The sequence below is a fragment of the Myotis myotis genome, unplaced genomic scaffold (assembly GCF_014108235.1).
Source record: "Myotis myotis isolate mMyoMyo1 unplaced genomic scaffold, mMyoMyo1.p scaffold_m19_p_18, whole genome shotgun sequence".
Classification (NCBI taxonomy): domain Eukaryota; kingdom Metazoa; phylum Chordata; class Mammalia; order Chiroptera; family Vespertilionidae; genus Myotis; species Myotis myotis.
In genome coordinates this window covers 23,087,308-23,108,157 of record NW_023416322.1, presented here as the reverse complement: position 1 = coordinate 23,108,157, position 20,850 = coordinate 23,087,308, and the positions used below count along the sequence as shown (strand labels likewise).

Sequence of the window (20,850 nt, the reverse complement as noted above, 5' to 3'; positions counted from 1 at the left end):
CTAGGGCAATGGAAACGAAAGGGAAAATAAACAAATGGGACTACATCAAAATAAAAAGCTTCTGCACTGCAAAATAAACCATCAACAAAACAACAAGAAAACCCACTGCATGGGAGAACATATTTGCCAATGATATCTCTGATAAAGATTTAAACTCCAACATTTACAGGGAACTCATACAATTTAACAAAAGGAAGATAAACAACCCAATCAAAAAATGGGCAACGGCCCTAAATAGACACTTTTTGAAAGAGGTGAGAGACATGAAAACATGCCTCTCACTAATCATCCGAGAGATGCAAATCAAAACGACAATGAGGTACCACCTCACACCTGTCAGAATGGCTATCATCAACAAATCTACAAATGACAAATGCTGGCGAGGATGTGGAGAAAAAGGAAACCTCGTGCACTGCTGGTGGGAATGCAGATTGGTGCAGCCACTGTGGAGAAGAGTATGGAGTTTCCTCAAAAAACTAGAAATGGATCTCCCATTTGACCCAGTGATCCCACTTCTAGGAATATATCCCAAGAAACCAGAAACACCAATCAGAAATGATATATGCACCCCTATGTTCATAGCAGCACAATTTACTGTAGCTAAGATTTGGAAACAGCCTATGTGCCCATCAGCAGATGAATGGATTAAAAAACTTTGGCGACAGCCACTTGGCCTGGAGGTCAAACCCTCCCTGGTATTAGCTACAACAATCAAGGCTTAACTACAAGACTGCGCACAAAGACCACTAGGGGGTGCACCAAGGAAGCATAACAAAATGCGGAGACAAAGAAACAGGACAAAATTGTCAATGGAAGATATAGAGTTCAGAACCACACTTTTAAGGTCTCTCAAGAACTGTTTAGAAGCCACCGATAAACTTAATGAGATCTACAAGAAAACTAATGAGACCCTCGATGTTATCATGGGTAACCAACTAGAAATTAAGCATACACCGACTGAAATAAAGAATACTATACAGACTCCCAACAGCAGACCAGAGGAGCGCAAGAATCAAGTCAATGATTTGAAATGTGAGGAAGCAAAAAACACCCAACCGGAGGGGCAGAATGAAAAAAGAATCCAAAAATGCGAGGATAGTGTAAGGAGCCTCTGGGACAGCTTCAAGCGTACCAACATCAGAATTATAGGGGTGCCAGAAGATGAGAGAGAGCAAGATATTGAAAACCTATTTGAAGAAATAATGACAGAAAACTTCCCCCACCTGGTGAAAGAAATGGACTTACAGGTCCAAGAAGCGCGGAGAACCCCAAACAAAAGGAATCCAGAAGAGAACCAAGATGGCGGCATAGGTTAACTCCGGAGTTTGCTGCTTTGAACAACTACTTCAAAAGTGAAACCAAAAAACGGAAGGGACATCACCCAGAATCACAGGAACGCTGGCTGAGTGGAAGTCCTACAACTAGGAGGAAAGAGAAACGCATATGGACACTCAGAGGAGGCACAGTGCTGAAGTCAAATTCTGAGGTACGGAGTGCGCGAGCGGGCTGCCGGCGGAGGGTGCGGTTGGCGTTTTCAATCGGGAGGGAGTCGCAGACTCTGAGCTCCAGATACGGGAGAGTCTCTAGGGACCCAGACTCAAACGGGAGAAGCGGGACTGTCTGGCTTCGGTCAGAGCGAGTGCAGCTTTCTCTCTGAGCTTTGCAGCGGGTGCTGGGACTCCGAGAGGCAGAGCCCCTGGGGACAGGACTGAGAGCCACCATAACTGCTCTCTCCGGCCCACCCTGTTGATCCTGTGCGACCCGCCCCGCCCAAGCCCTGCACACAGGCATTTGCCAGATAGCCTCAGGCAAAGGCTAGATTAGCACCTCCCTAGAGGACAGAAGTTCTCTCACTGCTGACACAGCTGATTCTCATAGCCACTTGGCCTGGAGGTCAAACCCTCCCTGGAATTAGCTACAACAATCAAGATTTAACTATAAGACTGTGAACAAAGACCACTAGGGGGTGCACCAAGGAAGCATGACAAAATTGTCAATGGAAGATATAGAGTTCAGAACCACACTTTTAAGGTCTCTCAAGAACTGTTTAGAAGCCGCCGGTAAACTTAATGAGATCTACAAGAAAACTAATGAGACCCTCGATCTTATATTGGGGAACCAACTAGAAATTAAGAATACACAGACTGAAATAACGAATATTATACAGACTCCCGACAGCAGACCAGAGGAGCGCAAGAATCAAGTCAATGATTTGAAATGCGAGGAAGCAAAAAACACCCAACCGGAGGGGCGGAATGAAAAAAGAATCCAAAAATGCGAGGATAGTGTAAGGAGCCTCTGGGACAGCTTCAAGCGTACCAACATCAGAATTATAGGGGTGCCAGAAGATGAGAGAGAGCAAGATATTGAAAACCTATTTGAAGAAATAATGACAGAAAACTTCCCCCACCTGGTGAAAGAAATGGACTTACAGGTCCAAGAAGCGCGGAGAACCCCAAACAAAAGGAATCCAAAGAGGACCACACCAAGACACATCATAATTAAAATGCCAAGAGCAAAAGACAAAGAGAGAATCTTAAAAGCAGCAAGAGAAAGAAACTCAGTTACCTACAAGGGAATACCCATACGACTGTCAGCTGATTTCTCAACAGAAACTTTGCAGGCCAGAAGGGAGTGGCAAGAAATATTCAAAGTGATGAATACCAAGAACCTACAACCAAGATTACTTTATCCAGCAAAGCTATCATTCAGAACTGAAGGTCAGATAAAGAGCTTCACAGATAAGGAAAAGCTAAAGGAGTTCATCACCACCAAACCAGGATTATATGAAATGCTGAAAGGTATCCTTTAAGAAGAGGAAGAGGAAGAAAAAGGTAAAGATACAAATTATGAACAACAAATATGCATCTATCAACAAGTGAATCTAAGAATCAAGTGAATAAATAATCTGATGAACAGAATGAACTGTTGATTATAATAGAATCAGGGACTTAGAAAGGGAATGGACTGACTATTCCTGGGGGGGAAAGGGGTGTGGGAGATGCGGGAAGAGACTGGACAAAAATCGTGCACCTATGGATGAGGACAGTGGGTGGGGAGTGAGGGCGGAGGGTGGGGCGGGAACTGGGAGGAGGGGAGTTATGGGGGAAAAAAAGAGGAACAAATTTAATAATCTGAACAATAAAGATTTAATTAAAAAAAAACACTTTGGCACATCTACACAATGGAATACTATGCTGCTGTAACAAGGAAGGAACTCCTACCATTTGCAACAGCATGGATGGAGCTGGAGAGCATTATGCTAAGTGAAATAAGTCAGTCAGAGAAAGATAAATATCACATGTTCTCACTCATTTTTGGATTATAACGAACAACATAAACCGATGAGCAAAAATGGATATAGAGACAGAGAAGCATCGATTAGATGCTCAAAACTCAGAGGGAAGATAGGGGAGGGTGGGGGTGAGGGGGAGAGATCAACCAAAGGACTTATATGCATGCATATAAGCATAAGTGATGGATGTGGACAACAGGGGGTGAGGGTGAGGGCAGGATTGGGGGGATGAGGGTAATTGGGGGGATAAGGACACATTTGTAATATCTTAATCAATAAAGGGGAAAAAAATCTGCTTCTGCGTGTGGCCCCTGTGCAGTTTGGGGTGGACTGGCCGAACAGTAAGTCCTCATGGGCATGTGCAAACCAGAGTTTTACATCCGTTTATGTAACACATGTAAACAATTTAATCTTCCCATTCTCGCTCTGGTACAGACGTTGCGATAACGCAGACATCAGTGCTGGCTCGCCTCGAGGCTGTTGGCAGAAAAGGCAGTGTTTGCTTCCCTTTCCCAGCCCGGTGGCCGCAGCGCTGAGGCCTCCCCACACGTGTGTCCGGGGAGATGCACGTCACACACCCAGAAATTTGTGTCACACTGGGAGCTTTGTTTACTCCTCCCCAGTGGGTATTTGGAGTCTTTATGTCAGCAAGGAGCCTGAACACGCACTTGGTGGCGCCCCGGAAGGGCCAAGTGCATCAGGGGAATGTGGTTTGGAGCTGTGTCCTCACCGATGCAGTGCTGACTGCAGCAGAGGCCAGAGCTAACGACCCCTTTCCCTTGCCAGAGTCCTGGACGTTTCATGGTGTTTGAAAACTGGCTTATAGGAATTGAAGAACTTGTGACCTTAGGCCATTTGCCTAATCCCTGTGAGCCTGAGAGTCCTCATTTGTAAATAGGCTTCTTCTTACAGGGATGAGCAATAATTTATGAAAAGCACCTCATGGCACCATGCCTGGTATATGAGGGGCTGGTAGCATAATTATGGCGCTCCTTCAACAATATGAGTTTCTAGTATGTTACCAGGTGTTGCTTTTCCCCTACTTATCGAGAGACCTTGACATCATACCTTCATTTTCAGATGTGTGTTCACAGTTGGGCTTCTAAAAAGATTCAAAGCATCAGAGATGAGCTTCCTCCAGTGATTGCCCCTCCTTATTCAGCTGTTGTTGTCCTTGCTTTCCCCAGTCACCCCAGATATGGTGCTTGAAGAGTTCTTCCTAGGCTCTGAATAGTCTTAGGGATGCTCATAAAACACCACCTCCCCGCCCCCCCCCCCGCCCCCCAGGCACAGAAGGACTGCTGTGGCCAGTCCTTGTGCAGAGCTCTGTCTGGACCTGCTCACAGGCAAAGGAGATAGGGTGGGGACGGGGATTATCAATACCTCAGAGCGATGCCCCATGGCAGGAGCCAGAGGTGCAGGGGGTGCCTGGAGGACAGAGTGCAGGCCATTCAGAGGAGTCAGAGTAAGTGCCCCTGCCAAAGTTACATTTGAATGGGCCTTGAAGGATATGTAGGAGTTTGCTAAACACGGAAAGGCTCTTTGGCAGGAGAGGGAACAGCATGTTTCACAGAGCCCGTGCTAAGGATATGATGTATTTGTGGGATGGTGATTCGTTTATTGTGATGGGGACATAAAATTCATGAAAGAGCTGTTCCGTGAAGAACCTTGAATCATGGTAAGGAGTTCAGCTGTAGCCCCACAGGTGATGGAGAGCCCAGGGGCATTATATTTCCTAGTACTAGTACTTTTATGCATGCGAGTAAAAGTAGGGAGTTTAAAGCATAAGTCCACATGTAGCAGAAAAGTTTACTCTAAAAATCAGTGTCTATTTTCGCTGGGGGAATGTTGGGTCTTTAGCTGACTTATTGAGAGTCAGCATAGGAAGGAGTTTTATGGTGGAAGATGCAGGTGCAGTCTTCTGTGTCGTATGCTTGAGGATGGAGCTGCCCACGTTCATCTCTACAGGCCTCCCTTAGGGCTTAGGTTCTTCTGCTTCCTAACCTCAAGATTTCTCATGTCACTATGAATTTTGCGAAGATGAGGTTCATACAAGAAGGAAATGAGATAAGAAATAGTTGTGTTCCCCATTTCCCCCTAGGGTCTCACAACCTATTGCCACTCGCCATCCTCAAAGATCTGAATTTGGCTCTCCAAGCCATCTGATGGAGTCTCCCCATCTCCCCCCTCATCTTCCAGGGCCCCGGGAAGCATGTGTAGTGCCTGCACAGAGGATGGGACGTTCCGTCAATATGTGCACACGGCTTCCTCCCAGCGGGTGTGCGACTCCTCAGGGTACTGGACTCCAGAGGAGGCAGTGGGTAAGGACCACGGCTTTCTCCTTTAACCCTGGTAGTTGGTGAGAATGGGGGTGGAGGTGGGGGTGGAGAGGTGGCATGCACATGTATGTGAGTGTGTGTGAGTGTGTGTGTGTGTGTGATTTGCTGGGAAACATATTCTCTGGTATCTTTGTGTGCTGGATGTCCTACACGTGCTTAGAGTGGCTGTGGTGAGGCCAAGGTCGGCATGGAAGACAGGGGTGGGGAAATCAGCTAAAGCAGGAGGTGACCTCAGGATGTGACCGCTCATACATGGTGTTTCAGGTGCTTACAGCACCCGGTGCCGCAGGACAGTGCCAGCCCACCTGTCCCTCCCTCCTAGGAGAGGAATGGAGAACACGTTGCAGGGAACACTCAGACATGGGCCAAGCCAGTCTGGGTGGGTGTGGGGTGCACTAGGGGTTCCAAGCGAAGCATTCTCGTTTTTGCCATTTTATGAGTCTGTTAATTGCTGGTACTGGCTGTGCTTTGGCTAAGATCTAAGCTGGGCTCCCAGAGGGGGGATGTTTTTTGCTGTCCCTTCTGCTGTCTTTCCCCCAGCTTCTCAGTTACATATTCACTCACATTCCTCTCAGACAAATCAGAGCATGAATGTTATCCCAACTCAAGTCCAAAAAATGTTGGTCCATGAGTGTTAGCACCTGATCATTAGCTTAACTTCTCCATCTTCTCCATCTTCAGTGTTTATCTAATCATCCTCTTTCTCTTTTTCTTGTACCTGTTAAGATCCTAAAGGGTTCTCAGTAAGATGTGTTGGACAAGATTCTGTTTGAGTTAGTTTACAGGCTTGACTCTTACAAGACAAATAGAGAACATTGGCTTAGGAGCTGACACTGTCCACTAGCTGTCCCCTTGGGCTCCCACTTCCTCAGATGACAGGAGCCTCAGGGAGAAGGCTTGAGAGGGACAGTTTATCCAATTTTTCGTATAGGACTCTTTCCAACTGAGAGATCCCGGGGCAGAACAGAAAGTTGCTATAAAATTTACGTTGGCATTGCGTGGGCTATTTAGATATTGGCATTTCATACAAGGCCGTTTCTGGCCTTGTTGTTGTCCTGGGCTGGTGTTTTAGTGCCCGTTTAACTCTCTGTCCCTGAAATTTTTCTCTTTAATTCTTGGGGAAATTTAAAGTTATCTGGTAGAAATGAAAGGAATGAGAAGTTCTGGGTTCCTTGTTTTGTGTCTTCAGGCAAACCAGGTCAACTTTTAGGGTCTCGGTTTCATGTTTGAACATACGATTATAATAAAAACTTTCTAACAGATGCTTCTGCATTAGGGGTCACTTCCAAAGGGGTTGCTAGTATTTTGGAACAACTATCAGAAAATAGTGCTAAGAAATACTGGTATTCCTCTGCTTTGAAAAGGTGAAGAACCAAGTCATATTTGAAATATACACAGTGAAAGTAATTGAATCCTCAGCAGAGCATACACAAACACATATATTTACAGACATGCTCAAAACCTATTTAATGACACTAAATGAACACTTATTGACCACCAACTACTTTCTAAATTCTATGGGGAATAGAAATGTGAACCAGCCATATGCTTTGCTTAAATGTTGCCTTCTTGGTCACAACTTCCACGTCCCCATAATCTAAAATAGCCCCCAGCCTCACTCCATCATTCTCTAGCCCCTATGCTCCTTCAGTTTTCTTCAAAGATGTCATTACCACCACTTGGAATCACCCTTCTACCTTCTACTATTTATTGTTGCACCTGTCACTTCACTGTAGAATATACGAGATCTTTACCTCTCTTGTTCAGTATTCTACCTTCAATACCTAGATTAGTACTAGGTGTGAAAGAGGTATGCAGTACTTTTTTTGTTGAATGAATGAATGGATTCACAATATAGGCAAAAAATAGTAAGGACCGTAAGATGTAATACACACATACATCACACACGGAACAACACACACACACACACACACACACACACACACACACACACGTACATACATTTGAACATGTTTCCTCTGGGCTTATCCTATTGTTTATTTTCCAGATTCTAAAGGGCTACTTAGTTCTATTTTTGCAAATGTAGTTTGAAAATGTTCCTCTGGAACACTGTATAAATCTTCCACACTAGCTAGTAAAGTGGGGGTTAAATAGTACTTATGTTATAAATGAGGAGATTAAGGCTTAAACAGACCTGCCACAGCCGCACAGCACTGGTTGGAGCCCAGCTCTGCTCCTTCCTGATTTAGCACTTTTTCTGCATGTGACAAAAAAGAAAACCACAAAAAAACCCGCAACAAAACAAAACAAAACAAAACAAAAAAATGCCTCATGGAGATTTTTCCCACAGAGCCGACCTTTATATTACTTGCGGTCTTTGGTTTTTCACCATTACAATTTTGCTTGGCTCCTGAATCTCCATTGCTTTCCACTCAAGAAAGTGTCGTCTTTCCTGCCTGCCGTTTTCTCTGTGCAGCGACCTGCATGCTCCCATGGACCTGAGCCAAGCGTATGGCTGCAAAGGCATCACCTTAGGGGATGAAAGTTTTGTGGAGCCCAGTTAAACAGAGTGTGGTATCAGAGTGAAGCAGACATTGGCCTTATTGACAAATAAAACAGGGCATCAGAAGCATTAATTTATCCTAAATTATTAACAAACTAAGTACAAGGACAGTGACTGAGCTTCTCTGCCTGGCTTCAGGCTTCCACCTAGGCCTCCTCCTTCCACTTGGCCTCAGGCTCGCACCTGGTATCCGGGTCGCAGGACTCCTAGAGCCCAACTGGAGCTCTTGTTAAAAGACACCAAGTAGAAGATGTGGATGGGGACATAGTACTTTTGAATTGTTACACCTGTGTCCTCAGTCGTACTTGAGACCTAACCCACTCAGCTGATCAGCTTCTGCAGGAATTTGTTCATAGTTTTCTTCTTCCTCACTCTTCTTTCTGGCTGCCACCATGGGCTACTCACCTGCAGACTTATGATGGTCATGCCTGATGGGTCTATCTTTTTGTCTACCTATCCTAGGGCCCCCCGATGTGGACCAGCCCTGCGAGCCAAGCCTGCAGGCCTGGAGCCCCGAGCTGCACCTGTACCACATGAACATGACGGTGCCTTGCCCAGCGGAAGGCTGCAGCCTGGAGCTGCTCTTCCAGCACCCAGTGCATGCCGATGCCCTCACCCTGTGGGTCACCTACCTCTCTGTGGACGCCTCCCAGGCGCTCTTTGACACAGAAATCTTGCTGGAACACCAGAAATCTGTGCACCTGGGCCCCCTGGACACTTTCTGTGACACCCCACTCACCATCAAGCTGCATGTCGATGGCAAGGTCTTGGGGGTGAAGGTCTACACCTTCGATGAACGGCTGGAAGTGGATGCAGCCCTCCTGACGTCTCAGCCCCACAGCCCCCTGTGCTCTGGCTGCAGGCCCCTGCGGTACCAGGTGCTCCGGGAGCCCCCCTTCGCTAGCGGCTTACCTGCTGTAGCCACACACCCTCACAGGAAGTTCACAGACACGTGAGTTTGGAAGTGGGGCTTTCTAAACCATGATGCTTCTCAGTCTCTAGCCACCCATGATATGCATTCCATGCTTTCTCTTTTTCTTGTTTCTCCCTCTCTCTTTCTCTCTCCTTCTCTCCCAACTCTCCTCTTACTCTTCCTTCTGGCCTTCTGCGTTTAGTGAGTTCTACTGTGTTCCTGGCACTGAGTGCCCAGTTCTGGGACACAGACTAAGATAAGGTCACCACTGGCTTAAAAGAGTTCAGTGTCTAGAGTGGGAGGCTGGTATCACCAAAGACAAATTCTCCCTACCCCTAAGGGCAGAACTCAGGGTAAAACAAGTTTTATCAGAGGTGCTATATTTTGCCGAGTTAGAAATAATCATGAAACATAGTGGGTTAATACAACAAACTCTGTTTTTCATGATTTTATGGGTTGGCTGGGTGTCCCCAGGGGGACTGGCTTGACTGGGGTTAGATGGCTCAGGATGGCCTCGTGCACACATTGGAGGCTCAATGGAGGTGGCTGTCATGTCTGGGAAGCCCAAGGCCTCCTTCTACACCATCCCTCATTGCCCAGTAGGCATGGCCTGGGCTTCTCCTCCTGGGGGTGGCAGGGAGGGCAGACCCCAAAGCTCTCACATTTTTTAAGGCTCTGCTTATGTTACTCATGATAACATTCCAGTAGCCAAAGCAAGTCAATTCCTGATTCAGGGGTGGCAGACAAGTCCTTATCCGCTAATGAAAGGAACAGCGAAGTCACATGGCCGAGGGGGCACATCTGGGATGGGAGGAGTCTTGGGCCATCTGCCCCAGCTACAAAGCAGTAGAGACAAATGTTCACCTTGAGCTTTCCTACAGTTTCCTCCCCTACTTGCTCTCCAAATTGGAACTAGAAGACAGTGAAATGGTCCAAAAGCTCATGCAAATGGGAGGATAGATCATGGGATGAATTTTAAAAGAATATCATTTTTGAGCTTCTCTAATTGGGCAGTTAACATGACACTCATTAAATAACTTGATATCTACACACACACACACACATACACATACACACAAACACACACGTGCGCACACACGCACACACATGCTCATACACATTCTTTAAGGTCGATAGTATCCCATTCTGTAGATTAGAAAACCTAGCTTAACTGTGATTTGGTTGAACAGAGCTAGTTAGTGGTTGTCTCAGAATTAAAATCTAATTTTCTGACCAAGTCTCATTTGGTTTCCTTTCCTTAGTAACAGACTGCCTTTTACAAAGTTGCATCATGGAAGGTTAGGACCCACTCCCCATCCTTTTCCAGCCATAGCACAATGTCAGACTTATGCGTGGCTGGATGAGAAGTCCAACAGAAACTTCCCTGGAAAGAGAAACCATCAGGATTGATTTGCTTTTGAAAATACCTGGCACTCTCATGAGAAGATTGCTTCCCCAGAGACAGCTAATTTAGAAATGTAAAAGTCTGTAATATTAGGTGTCTTTTCTGTTAAAACTAGAGGGCCGGTGCATGAAATTCATGCACTCAGAGGGGGGAGGGAGGGTCCCTCAGCCTGGCCTGTGCCCTCTTGTAGTCCGGGAGCCCTCAGGGGATGTCTGACTGATGGCTTAGCCATCATCGGACATCCTTAGTGCTGCTGTGAAGGCACGAGAGGTTGCCGCCACCACCACTGCGCTTGCCAGCTGTGAGCCTGGCTGAGCAGCGCTCCCAATGTGGGAGTGCACTGACCACCTGGAGGCAGCTCCTGTGTTGAGCGTCTGCCCCCTAGTGGTCAGTGCGCATCATAGCGACTGGTCTTCCGTTGTTTGGTGGATTTGCATATTAGCCTTTTATTATATAGGTCAACTAAAAGCCAGTACAGAGTTTTTTAATAGTGTTTTTGAAACCCTATGACATTTCTTGTCTGGTGGTGGCAGTGTCAAGTTAGAGGGTGACACTTTGGGGTTGAGGTGAAGAGCCTGGTGGTGAAGAGAAGGTTCTGGCAGGACATTCACAGTGGCCACATGTGCGAGTCCTAACAACCCTTTGAGATCCTGCCTCTGAAGGCACTCACAGCTCACCAGCCCACCTGGACTCTGGCAGTAGTTTTCCAGGGCAGGCACTGTACTAAATTAAGATGAAGGAAGACTTTGTTTCTGGAACCAGCAGTCTCCCAGTCAAGCCCCTACCCCTTCTAAATGTCCTGTCCGTCACGCTCTCCACCTGTCTGTGCACGTGGACTTTGGAGAGAGCCTGGTAGACTCCTTCCATCTATGCTGCAACTGATACAACTCCACACCTGGAGTGTATGCATTTTGACAGGTTCAGACGTGGGGAGCAATTGAACACATTTCTAATTATGGAGTTTCTTGCATCCCCAAAATGATGGAAGGTGTCCTCACCTCCTAGGAGACAGTGCTCTCCTGAGGATTCCCTATGGATTCAGTCTACCCAAGACAAGAATTTTCTCAAGAGACAAAAGCAAGCAAACAAACAAAAAAACCTGTAATCCACGAAGGGCCTTGCTGAGCCCATACTCTGAAGTTTCATCTTCCCTTTCTCTGGTTACTTTGCAAATACACTGCCTTTTCAATAGTTGGTGTTACTTTTCAACATGGTAAAGATACGCTGGAAATACCACCCTCCTAGATTTTGTGTGACTGTTAGTTCAGTGTTAATTCAGCCTTGATTTACTGCATACTCACTATGTGGGATGCACTGGGAATACCGAAATGAATATGGTCTTAAACCATATTCTGCTGCTGTGGGAGACTGCGTGTCCTGGTCTTTGCTTTCAGAAAATATGGCATGTGTTTAGCATTCATGCTCCCCATAACATTTATTTTAAATTCCTGCAAACATTCTGGATGTGGTAGTCACAGCCCATTCGTTTCCATAGGGAGGTCACACCTGGGGAGGTGTATCAGTACCAAGTTCAAGCTGTGGCAGGAGCAGAGCTGGGAGAAGCTTCGCCGCCTCTGGTCCACATTCATGGAGCTCCTTACTGCGGTGATGGGAAGGTGGCCAGGTGAGTGCTGTGTGCATGGGAATGTGAGAGCAGGGCCCCTGCTCTGCGTGGGAGGGTCCGCCTCCAGTTTCAGTGGGAGTTGTTTTGGAAAAGAAAGTGACAGGGTACTCTGGGACCTGGCAGTGATCTTGTGAGGTCACTCACATTCCTGCATAGTTCAGGAGGGACCCACTTTTATTTAGATTTGACCCCACAATACTGAGATAGGCTGATTCTAGGGCATGGGTGGGTGGCTTTTAAGGTTTCAGAGAACTGTGGTCCAGGGAAGGCATTTGTAGGGAAGAAGGTTACTTGCCAAATGATGCTACAAGAGGATGTGAGGATACTTGTGGATCAGTGGCCTGTCACTCCTAACTAGCGGTGTGATCTGAGGAAGGCCAGTAGAGCTTTCTGAGTGCCACTTATTGGACCCTTAGAAGACCTTCATGCAATGTAGTTTGCAGCTATTCTATAAAATCACCAACATAAAGGTGGAATTCCCCTTTTGGTATCTTAACATTCTATGTTCCTTTATCTGCTGCCCTTTTGCAATATCAACCTAGAAGACTAATCACCTAGTTTTCCTGGGACTTTCCCAAATTTAGCACAGAAAACTCCCATGTCCCAGGGGTCACACTATATCAACCTGTCCTGGATGCTCCTCTGACACCACCTGCCACGTACACAAGCTGCTGGGAGTAGGAGACCGTGATTTGTCCTAGATTTTGCATGCTAACAACCTAGTTATTTTTAATTCCCTAGACCAGGTGAAAATATATTGTATCATGAAGCCTTTATAGCAAGCAATTCCATAACTTCTCTTGGGATCCCAACCCATTGTTTAGCAATTACTAAACACTATTTATCTTCTCAGTCTCCTAAGGTCCTTAAGTTTTAGTGTAACCTATTGCTTTTCATAAAAGTATAAACACCAAATGCTCTCAGACCTCAGTAATATATGGAGGTTATTGAGGTTACTTGAATACCCAAACCTCACTAGTTTACTGCCAATGTTTGCCTCACGCAGTCTCTGCATGCTGCCTACTCTCTCCCCTCCCCATCACAATCAAATTTCTCCCTGGGGAAGCCTTGCTTGTGCACAGAATAGGTCTAGCTGATGGGTTCCCCACTCTGGCTGCCTCTTTTTAAGTCTGCTGCCCACCAGTGGAGGTGTTTGGGGTGCATGGTTCCCATTGCTACCCAGGTGGAGCCCTCCTTGAACAAAACACTCTGTCCTATGTTGTAGCCTCTCCTACATCTGTTCTCTGATGGCAGCTGACTTGAGGTCCCATGATGCCACATCTGCCTGGGGGTCTGGGCAAAAGGAGTTAAGGTCCCTCTTCCTAACTTGGTATTGCACATTCTCTCCTGTGCCTTGAAGCAGCTTCACCTGAGGCAGTGCCTGCCTGGCTACTGGGCCTCCCATGGCTCCTTATCAAAATGTACCTTTAAGCTCCCGTTATATTCCGTCTTGTAAAGAGTCTCACTTAGTTCTGCCATCCAGCAGGAAGATGTCTCTGAATTGCTGCTTTGTCTCAGCTGGAGTTTCCCAATTACACATAAAACAAGAGGGAGCCATTGCAAATTATTTAATCCACCTTTTAACTCGAGAAATTCATTCTGAGGGAATCACAGGTCCCCAAGAAGTCATGCTCAGACTCTAGTTTAAGTAAGTTTTTTAATTAAAAGCTGGAAGTTGTCATTTTGGGAACCACTGATCAATAAGACTACCAAGACAAAGTCTGTAGAGGTCCTACCAATTGCCCAGTATGGGAGCCACTAGCCAGAGTGACTGCTGAGCCTTTGAAATGTGGCAGTCATAACTAAGAAACGGAATTTCATTTAATGTTAAGTTATTTGAAGTCAGTTCAAAAAAACAAAACTTGATTCAGTTATTTAAAAAACTTTAAATTTCTCTGGAGCAATTTGGGTAGGTGGATCTACCGTTTCAACTATAGATTTTAAGAAATCTGAAGACAGATTAGGTGTTTGAATTGAAATGTATTGTAAGTGAAAAATAGACATCAGATTTCAAAGACGTAGAATTCAAAGAAATAATGTAACGTACCTTAGTAATAATTTTTTAATTATTGATAATGCCATATTTTGGATATATTGGACTAGATGAAATATAGTTCAAGCTAATTTTACCTGTTTCATTTTACTTTTTTTTTTGTTTTGTTTTGTTGTTTGTTTTGTTTTAAAGTAACCATTATATTCTTTTTTGTTTTTTGTTTTTTGTTTTTCTATTTTTTTTTATTGCTTAAAGTATTGCAAAGGGTATTACATATGTGTCCTTTTTTCCCCCCCAGCCCTTGACAGTCCCCTAGCCTCCTCCTATCCCCCAGTGTCTTAATGTCACTTCTAGAAAATTGAAAAGTATATGTAATATGGGTCTCATTATATTTCTATTAGGCAGCAGTACATGAGATGATATACAGTATGCTTATATTGTTTAGAGTATCTTCAAGATGAAAATGAACTTGAAGTTTCCTTAATTTCCTTAATTATGTTATTTTTATATGTCATCTATCTTTTCTCCATTCACACCTTATCATTTAAAATATGATTATTATACAATTGCATTTATATCATATTTTTAATTTATTTCAAAGCATTTTCATGTCTAATTACTTAATCTTGATTCCATCACTATGAGGAGGTATACTTTAAGCAATAGTTGTAGCTATTAGTGATGAATTGGGTCTGAAAAACTTGAGCATTCCAAAACCCTTTGCCTACTGAGTTAAAATGTGTGTCCATTTTTGACATGATAAAAAGTCAAGGAGAAACAATGGAAACCCTCAATCCATTTTACAACAGCTGAATCTTGGTTCTTTCAAAGTGGCTTTAACTGAAGTTTATCTATTTTTTTCCCATAACATGCTTCATGTACCCCTCACTCTAACCTAACTCCCCCATCTCAATCCAAATTTAGTTGCTCATTGTATTAGCTTTTGAGGTTCAAAACAAAAATGATATTTTTCTTCTCCCAGTATGGGGGGGGGGGCGGGGGGGGGTGGGGCAAAAGTTAGTTTACAGTTGTTAGTATGCAAAAAACAATTTATTCTTTTATTGTTATTTATTTTTGTATTATTTTTCACTAGAGGCCCAGTGTATGAAATTTGTGCACGGGTGTGGTCCCTAGGCCTGGCCAGTCATCAAAGTGCGAGTGTCTGGCATGGAAGGGCAGGTCCCAAATAACCTCTGGGCCCTGGGCAGCACCTGGGCCCCCAAGCCCCCATGCATCCCACTCCTCCTGAGTCATGGCACCTGAGTCCTCGCGCACAGATGCAGTGAGCGCAGCCAGATGCCATGGGCCAGGACGCAGCGTGGGCCCCTGTGGTCCCAGTGGCTGTAGCCCAGCTCACCTGGAAGAGGTCACGCAGGTGTGGGGTGGGCTCCTCATGGGCACCCAGCACCTGAGCGTGGGCGTGGTGGTGGTGGTGGGGGGGCGCTTCCCTGGCGCATGAGCCCTGGCATCAGGGGCAGGGTAGGAGGGGGAGTGAGAGCAAGCTTGGCAGACACCTGGCATTCTCACTGCACCTCTGTCCCCATCACCACTGCCCCCAGGTAGCTGGCAAGAGGTCGCAGCACATTGTGGATGCTTGCCATGTTCCACACTGCCCCCTGGAGGTCAGCGCACGTTATAGTGAGCAGTCGAACTCTTGGCCAAACGACTGCCTGAGGGGACAATTTGCATATTAGGCTTTTATTATATAGGATAGGAACATCTGTAAACCTACTTTTGCCCCATCCTGTATGTTTCTGCCCTGCAATACATGTTAGCTGCCACAAAGTGTTAATAGGGAGCAAGACAGCCTTAGAGATGCCTGGCCTGAGGGAAGGCTGCAATTGGCTGCTGTGTCCCTTGGTATATAGACAGACTTCATTCTTACAAAATCCTAACTCTAACACAACTGCATATAGATGGAACAAAACAGTGAAAACAAAGAAATAGATAAAAAGAACAGAAAACAGACCCACCCATCACAAGCAGTTTCCTCCTCACCAAATCCACTACTTCTCAGATTGCATTCATAACAGGCTGGTTGGCATTTTCTAGCTCAAGACAACTTACTAGAAACACCATTAGGACCCTCATGGGTCTTCTAGATGTTTCTGAGCCATGAGCTACTTTGCATTAGAGGAATTCCCACTGGACATTACAATCAACTGTCATTGCTTAATTCTATAATTCTATACTTAATGTGTGTGTGTGTGAAAGCATTCTTCTAGCTCCCGCTTTTTTCCAGCTTGCAGTTTTTAAAATTTTCAGTTACAGTCGATATTCAATATTATTTTATGTAAGTTTCATAGTCAGACAAGTATTTAACTTACAAAGTGTCCCTCCCCCCTGATATTTTTAGTACCGACCTGGCACTATACATTGTCATTACGATATTATTGACTATATTCCCTACGCTGTACTTTACATCCCTTTGACTATTTTGTAACTACCAATTTGTATTCTTTTTTAAAAAAATATATTTCTTTATTGATTTCAGAGAGGAAGGGAGAGTGAGAGAGAGATAGAAACATCAATGATGAGAGAGAATTATTGATAGGCTGCCTCCTGCATACCCCCTACTGGGGATCGAGCCCACAACCCAGGCATGTTCCCTTGGCCAGAATCAAACCCGGGACCCTTCAGTCTGTAGGCCAACGCTCTATCTACTGAGCCAAACTGGCTAGGGCCTAATTTGTACTCTTAATACCTCCCCCTTTTTTACTCAGCCTCCAACACCCCTCCCCTCAGTCTGTTTTTTGTATCTATGAGTCTTCTTCTGTTTTGTTCATTTATTTTGTTCTTTATTTTCTATGTATAGGTGGAATCATTCATACATGTACTTTTTAATATACAAAAGAAGTTAAAATGATGGTAGTGAGAAAGAGAAACCATTTTCTATGTGTATGCCTGTTTTTATTTCTAGGAACCTAGGGGAAGAGTGTGACGATGGAGATCTTCTGAGCGGAGATGGCTGCTCAAGGACATGCAACCTTGAGGAAGGCTTCAACTGTGCAGGTGAGTTTAGGAACACCTGTGCAGGCTCATGTCCTAGGTTTAGAGGTATCTTCATGTCTTATTTTTGTGAACTCGTGACATCCTGTACCGTACAGCTTAGTGATGATGATAATAATGACAATGACATTTGATGGGTCTGTTGTGTGCCAGGCACTAATTGTTTCACATACATTATCTCATTTAATCCCTACTCTAAGTACAAGGTCACTAAACCGAGGACTAGGGACCTTAGGTATCTTGCTTTCTCTTAAATAACTAGAGATGGTGACGTCAGAATTTGAGCCAAGGAGCATCTTCATCCATCCAACTAGTATATGAGCCTAGAGACACCCTGCTCCCTGCCTGTATACAGGCCTGTAGTGACGTGCATCCAGCTTCCTTCTACAGCTCCTGAGACATGGGCCCCTGTATGTAGGTCTAATTACACACTTCTAGCAGTGAATAGTGCACCTTGAAACATACTGTTCTATTTAAAAATGGCTTTATCTGCCGTCAAATTCTCCTCTCCTTGGTTTGGAAACTGAGGCTGGGAGCATTTCAGCCACTCATCCATAGCATTACAGCAAGGTCCCTGCAGACCCAGGCCTGGGACACAGCTTTCCTAATACTAGTCCGGGGCTTTCTTCTTGCTGCGAAACTGCAGAGGATCATTCCCCCTACACGGTTTGATTTGACTACCATTCAGAAATGCCTCCCTATTATTTTCCTTTCCAATCCAAATGCCTCATCAGGTGCTTAGGTTTCCAGTCGCTTCCCCATTTACCCTGGACCTGGCATGCGTCATGTGGTCAATGCCCAGAAAGGAACTCAAGACTCCAGATGTGGCCTGGATGTGCAGAATATGCCGAACCCACTACCTCCCCCCTTGTGTACACAACTATTTGTTAATCCCACCTCTGTTTGCATCATCTCTTTTTGTCATACATAGAGGGCTTATATTGAACACACACAATAAGTCTCTCTCTCTCCTCCCTGCTCCCAAAACACTGTGCCTTCTCCAGTGCAGCTCAAATCTCATTTGACTTCAGAACCAACCTCACTTGATTGCTATCACATCTGATCCCTTTAAGTTTGCCTCATATTTCCTGAGTCTCTAACTCCAGTAAGACTACACCTAACTTTTACAGGGTGAAGTTAAACATGATATATTCCACAGTCAGACATCTGTTTCAGTGAGTAATACATTTCTAGTAGGCTAAGCATATAGTTCTATTTCATTATTTCGCCAAAGATTAGGTTTGAATAAATTATTGTGAAATGTGTTTTAAAAGTGTCTGTTATTTTTTAGGTGGATTTGAAAAAGACAGAGGCAAAAATTTTAAGTACGTGATAAAAAAATGTAGAGAAGCAAGAAGAAACAGTCACTGGTTAATAAGTAGAAAAACAAAACAAATATATATATTATAAACAATATATACATTATAAAAGATATACATATATGTACTTATGTCTAAAATATATACATTTATGTACATAAATATGTATGTATATGTATCTATTAATGAGAGGGAGAGAGAGAATCATCATGGGGAAGTCATTCCAAATACACATATATTGGCTTTGGGGAGTGATTTGAACAGGCCCTAGGCTTAATTAAATGCAGGAATTTAAAGCCCCAAATAGGTTTAGAACCAAGTCCTTGGAACAGTGGCTTATTCCTGGCAAGTAAAGCTCAATTTACCACAGAAGGATCTTAGATTTGAATAAATTATTAAGGAAAAATGGTTAATAAACATGTTAGTGAGCCATGAAAATTACTGGAAAAGCCTTGTGGTATTGCTGTGAAGAATTAAAATGATTGATATAGTAACAGTACATTTCAGTAATAATGTATTGAATGTGTACCTATGGGTTGGTTTAGTTTGAATCGTGATTTTGTTTTCATGTGCAGTTAAAGTAGAAGTGCAAAATTAGAATTGTGCTGCTAATAATAATTGTCCCACATTTTGGTAGAAAAAGCAGTAGAACTTAATAAATGGCTTTATGACTGCATCTCATTTTTCTACATTTGAAGCTAGTTTAAAGAGCAATAGGTAAGTACTATTCACTTAGAGCCGTGGTCGGCAAACCGCAGCTCGCGAGCCACATGCGGCTCTTTGGCCCCTTGAGTGTGGCTCTTCCACAAAATACCACGTGCAGGCGCGCACGTACAGTACGATTGAAACTTCGAGGCCCATGCGCAGAAGTCGGTATTTTGTGGAAGAGCTGGTATTTTGTGGAAGAGCCACACTCAAGGGGCCAAAGAGCCACATGTGGCTCGCGAGCTGCGGTTTGCCTAGCCGCAGTTTGCCGATCACTGACTTAGAGTTATCCTATGAGCGAGTATGGAACAGTCCTGTCTGAGCTTGAGGCAGGGTGGAGTAATGGGAACCCATTACCCCCATCATGTAAGCTTGGCTCAAATCCAAGCTCTATGGGACTTTGACAAATTACTTAAAATCACTGAAACTCAGGTTTCTTATTTATGAAAACAACAGAAAACACATACCTCACATGGTTGCTGTGATACTAAAAGAAACAATAGGTAGTAACCCTTGTAAACCTGGAGCCCAAATTGTCCAATTTCAGATCAGTTGCATAGTGAGTTAAAAATGCACAATTCAGCAGTGAAAAGTAATTGAGAACCAATCCCTCAAATGCTTTAATATTTCAAAAACTATGAAAGGGACCCAAATATCTAAAACATCATATAATTTATTTAAATTCTCTTCCTTCTTTTATCCACTTTTCTAATATCACCGTTCCCCTAAATATCTTGCTCAGCTATTCCTTAAAATTTATTTCTTCATCCAGCCCACAGCCACTATTTTTCCTCCCTGTTTCTTCTCCCCCAATCCCACCCCTTTCTATACCTTTATTATATAGGTGGATTCTACCACTTTCCCAATGGAAAAGAATTCTGCTTCTTTAGGGTTGTGTGTGTGTGTGTGTGTGTGTGTGTGTGTGTGTGTGGTCTGCATGTTTGGGGTGGGCATTTAGACTGTCAACTATGGGATTCTCTAATGGGTTGGCGAAAAAATGTATTTTTACATGACATATATAAAAACACATTTTCAAATGTCATATGATATTCTTTGGCAGGAGAGCCAAGCCTGTGCTATGTCTTTGAGGGAGATGGGATATGTGAACCTTTTGAGAAGGAAACCAGCCTCATAGACTGTGGCCTCTACACTCCCAGTGGATACCTGGATCAGTGGGCTACCCATGCTTACTCCGCTTATGAAGACAAGAACAAGTGTCCTGTTTCCTTGGTAACAGGAGAACCTCATTTCACTGTAAGTGAAGCCAGAAGAGTCAAGTCTGACAAAATTGTGAACTGACATTTTTCTCCTGACTTTGGCATCACATTTGGTCCTTACTGAACTAAGAATAAGATAAGCTAGTCTAGAAAAGCTTTTAGACTGGCAATCAAATCTCCCCCTCCCTCCCCCCAGGAACTCTCGTCAGTTTTCATTTGACTATGCAGTGGTTGGCTTCCAGGTATATAGTGGTTGGCTTCCAGGTATACAAAACCAACTTAAAATTAACCTTAGAAGTACACATATTAGAAATTACACTTGGGCTTTGTGTTTGAGAGAATTTATTTTAAAAGAAGAAGAAGAAGCAGGAAAGAGTGTGAGTGCTTGGATTACACTACCAGATCCACCAGTATAACTATTACTATTACTATGTGACGTTTGAAAAGTCACTTAACCTCTCTGTGTCCCAGTTTTCTCATACATAAAATGGGTATGTTAATTGTTTT

At 44.2% G+C, this 20,850-nt stretch overlaps 1 protein-coding gene across 1 annotated transcript in view; it reads left to right on the top strand.

Annotated features, from left to right (window-relative positions):
• PAPPA2 (pappalysin 2) overlaps window positions 1-20,850 on the top strand; it is a 241,901-nt gene that overhangs the window by 116,990 nt on the left and 104,061 nt on the right. Inside the window, exons 6-10 of the mRNA XM_036344757.1 lie at window positions 5,495-5,616; window positions 8,621-9,110; window positions 11,972-12,100; window positions 17,014-17,105; window positions 20,187-20,380. Of these exons, the coding sequence (XP_036200650.1) occupies window positions 5,495-5,616; window positions 8,621-9,110; window positions 11,972-12,100; window positions 17,014-17,105; window positions 20,187-20,380 (1,027 nt within the window). The remainder of the gene's footprint in view (window positions 1-5,494; window positions 5,617-8,620; window positions 9,111-11,971; window positions 12,101-17,013; window positions 17,106-20,186; window positions 20,381-20,850) is intronic.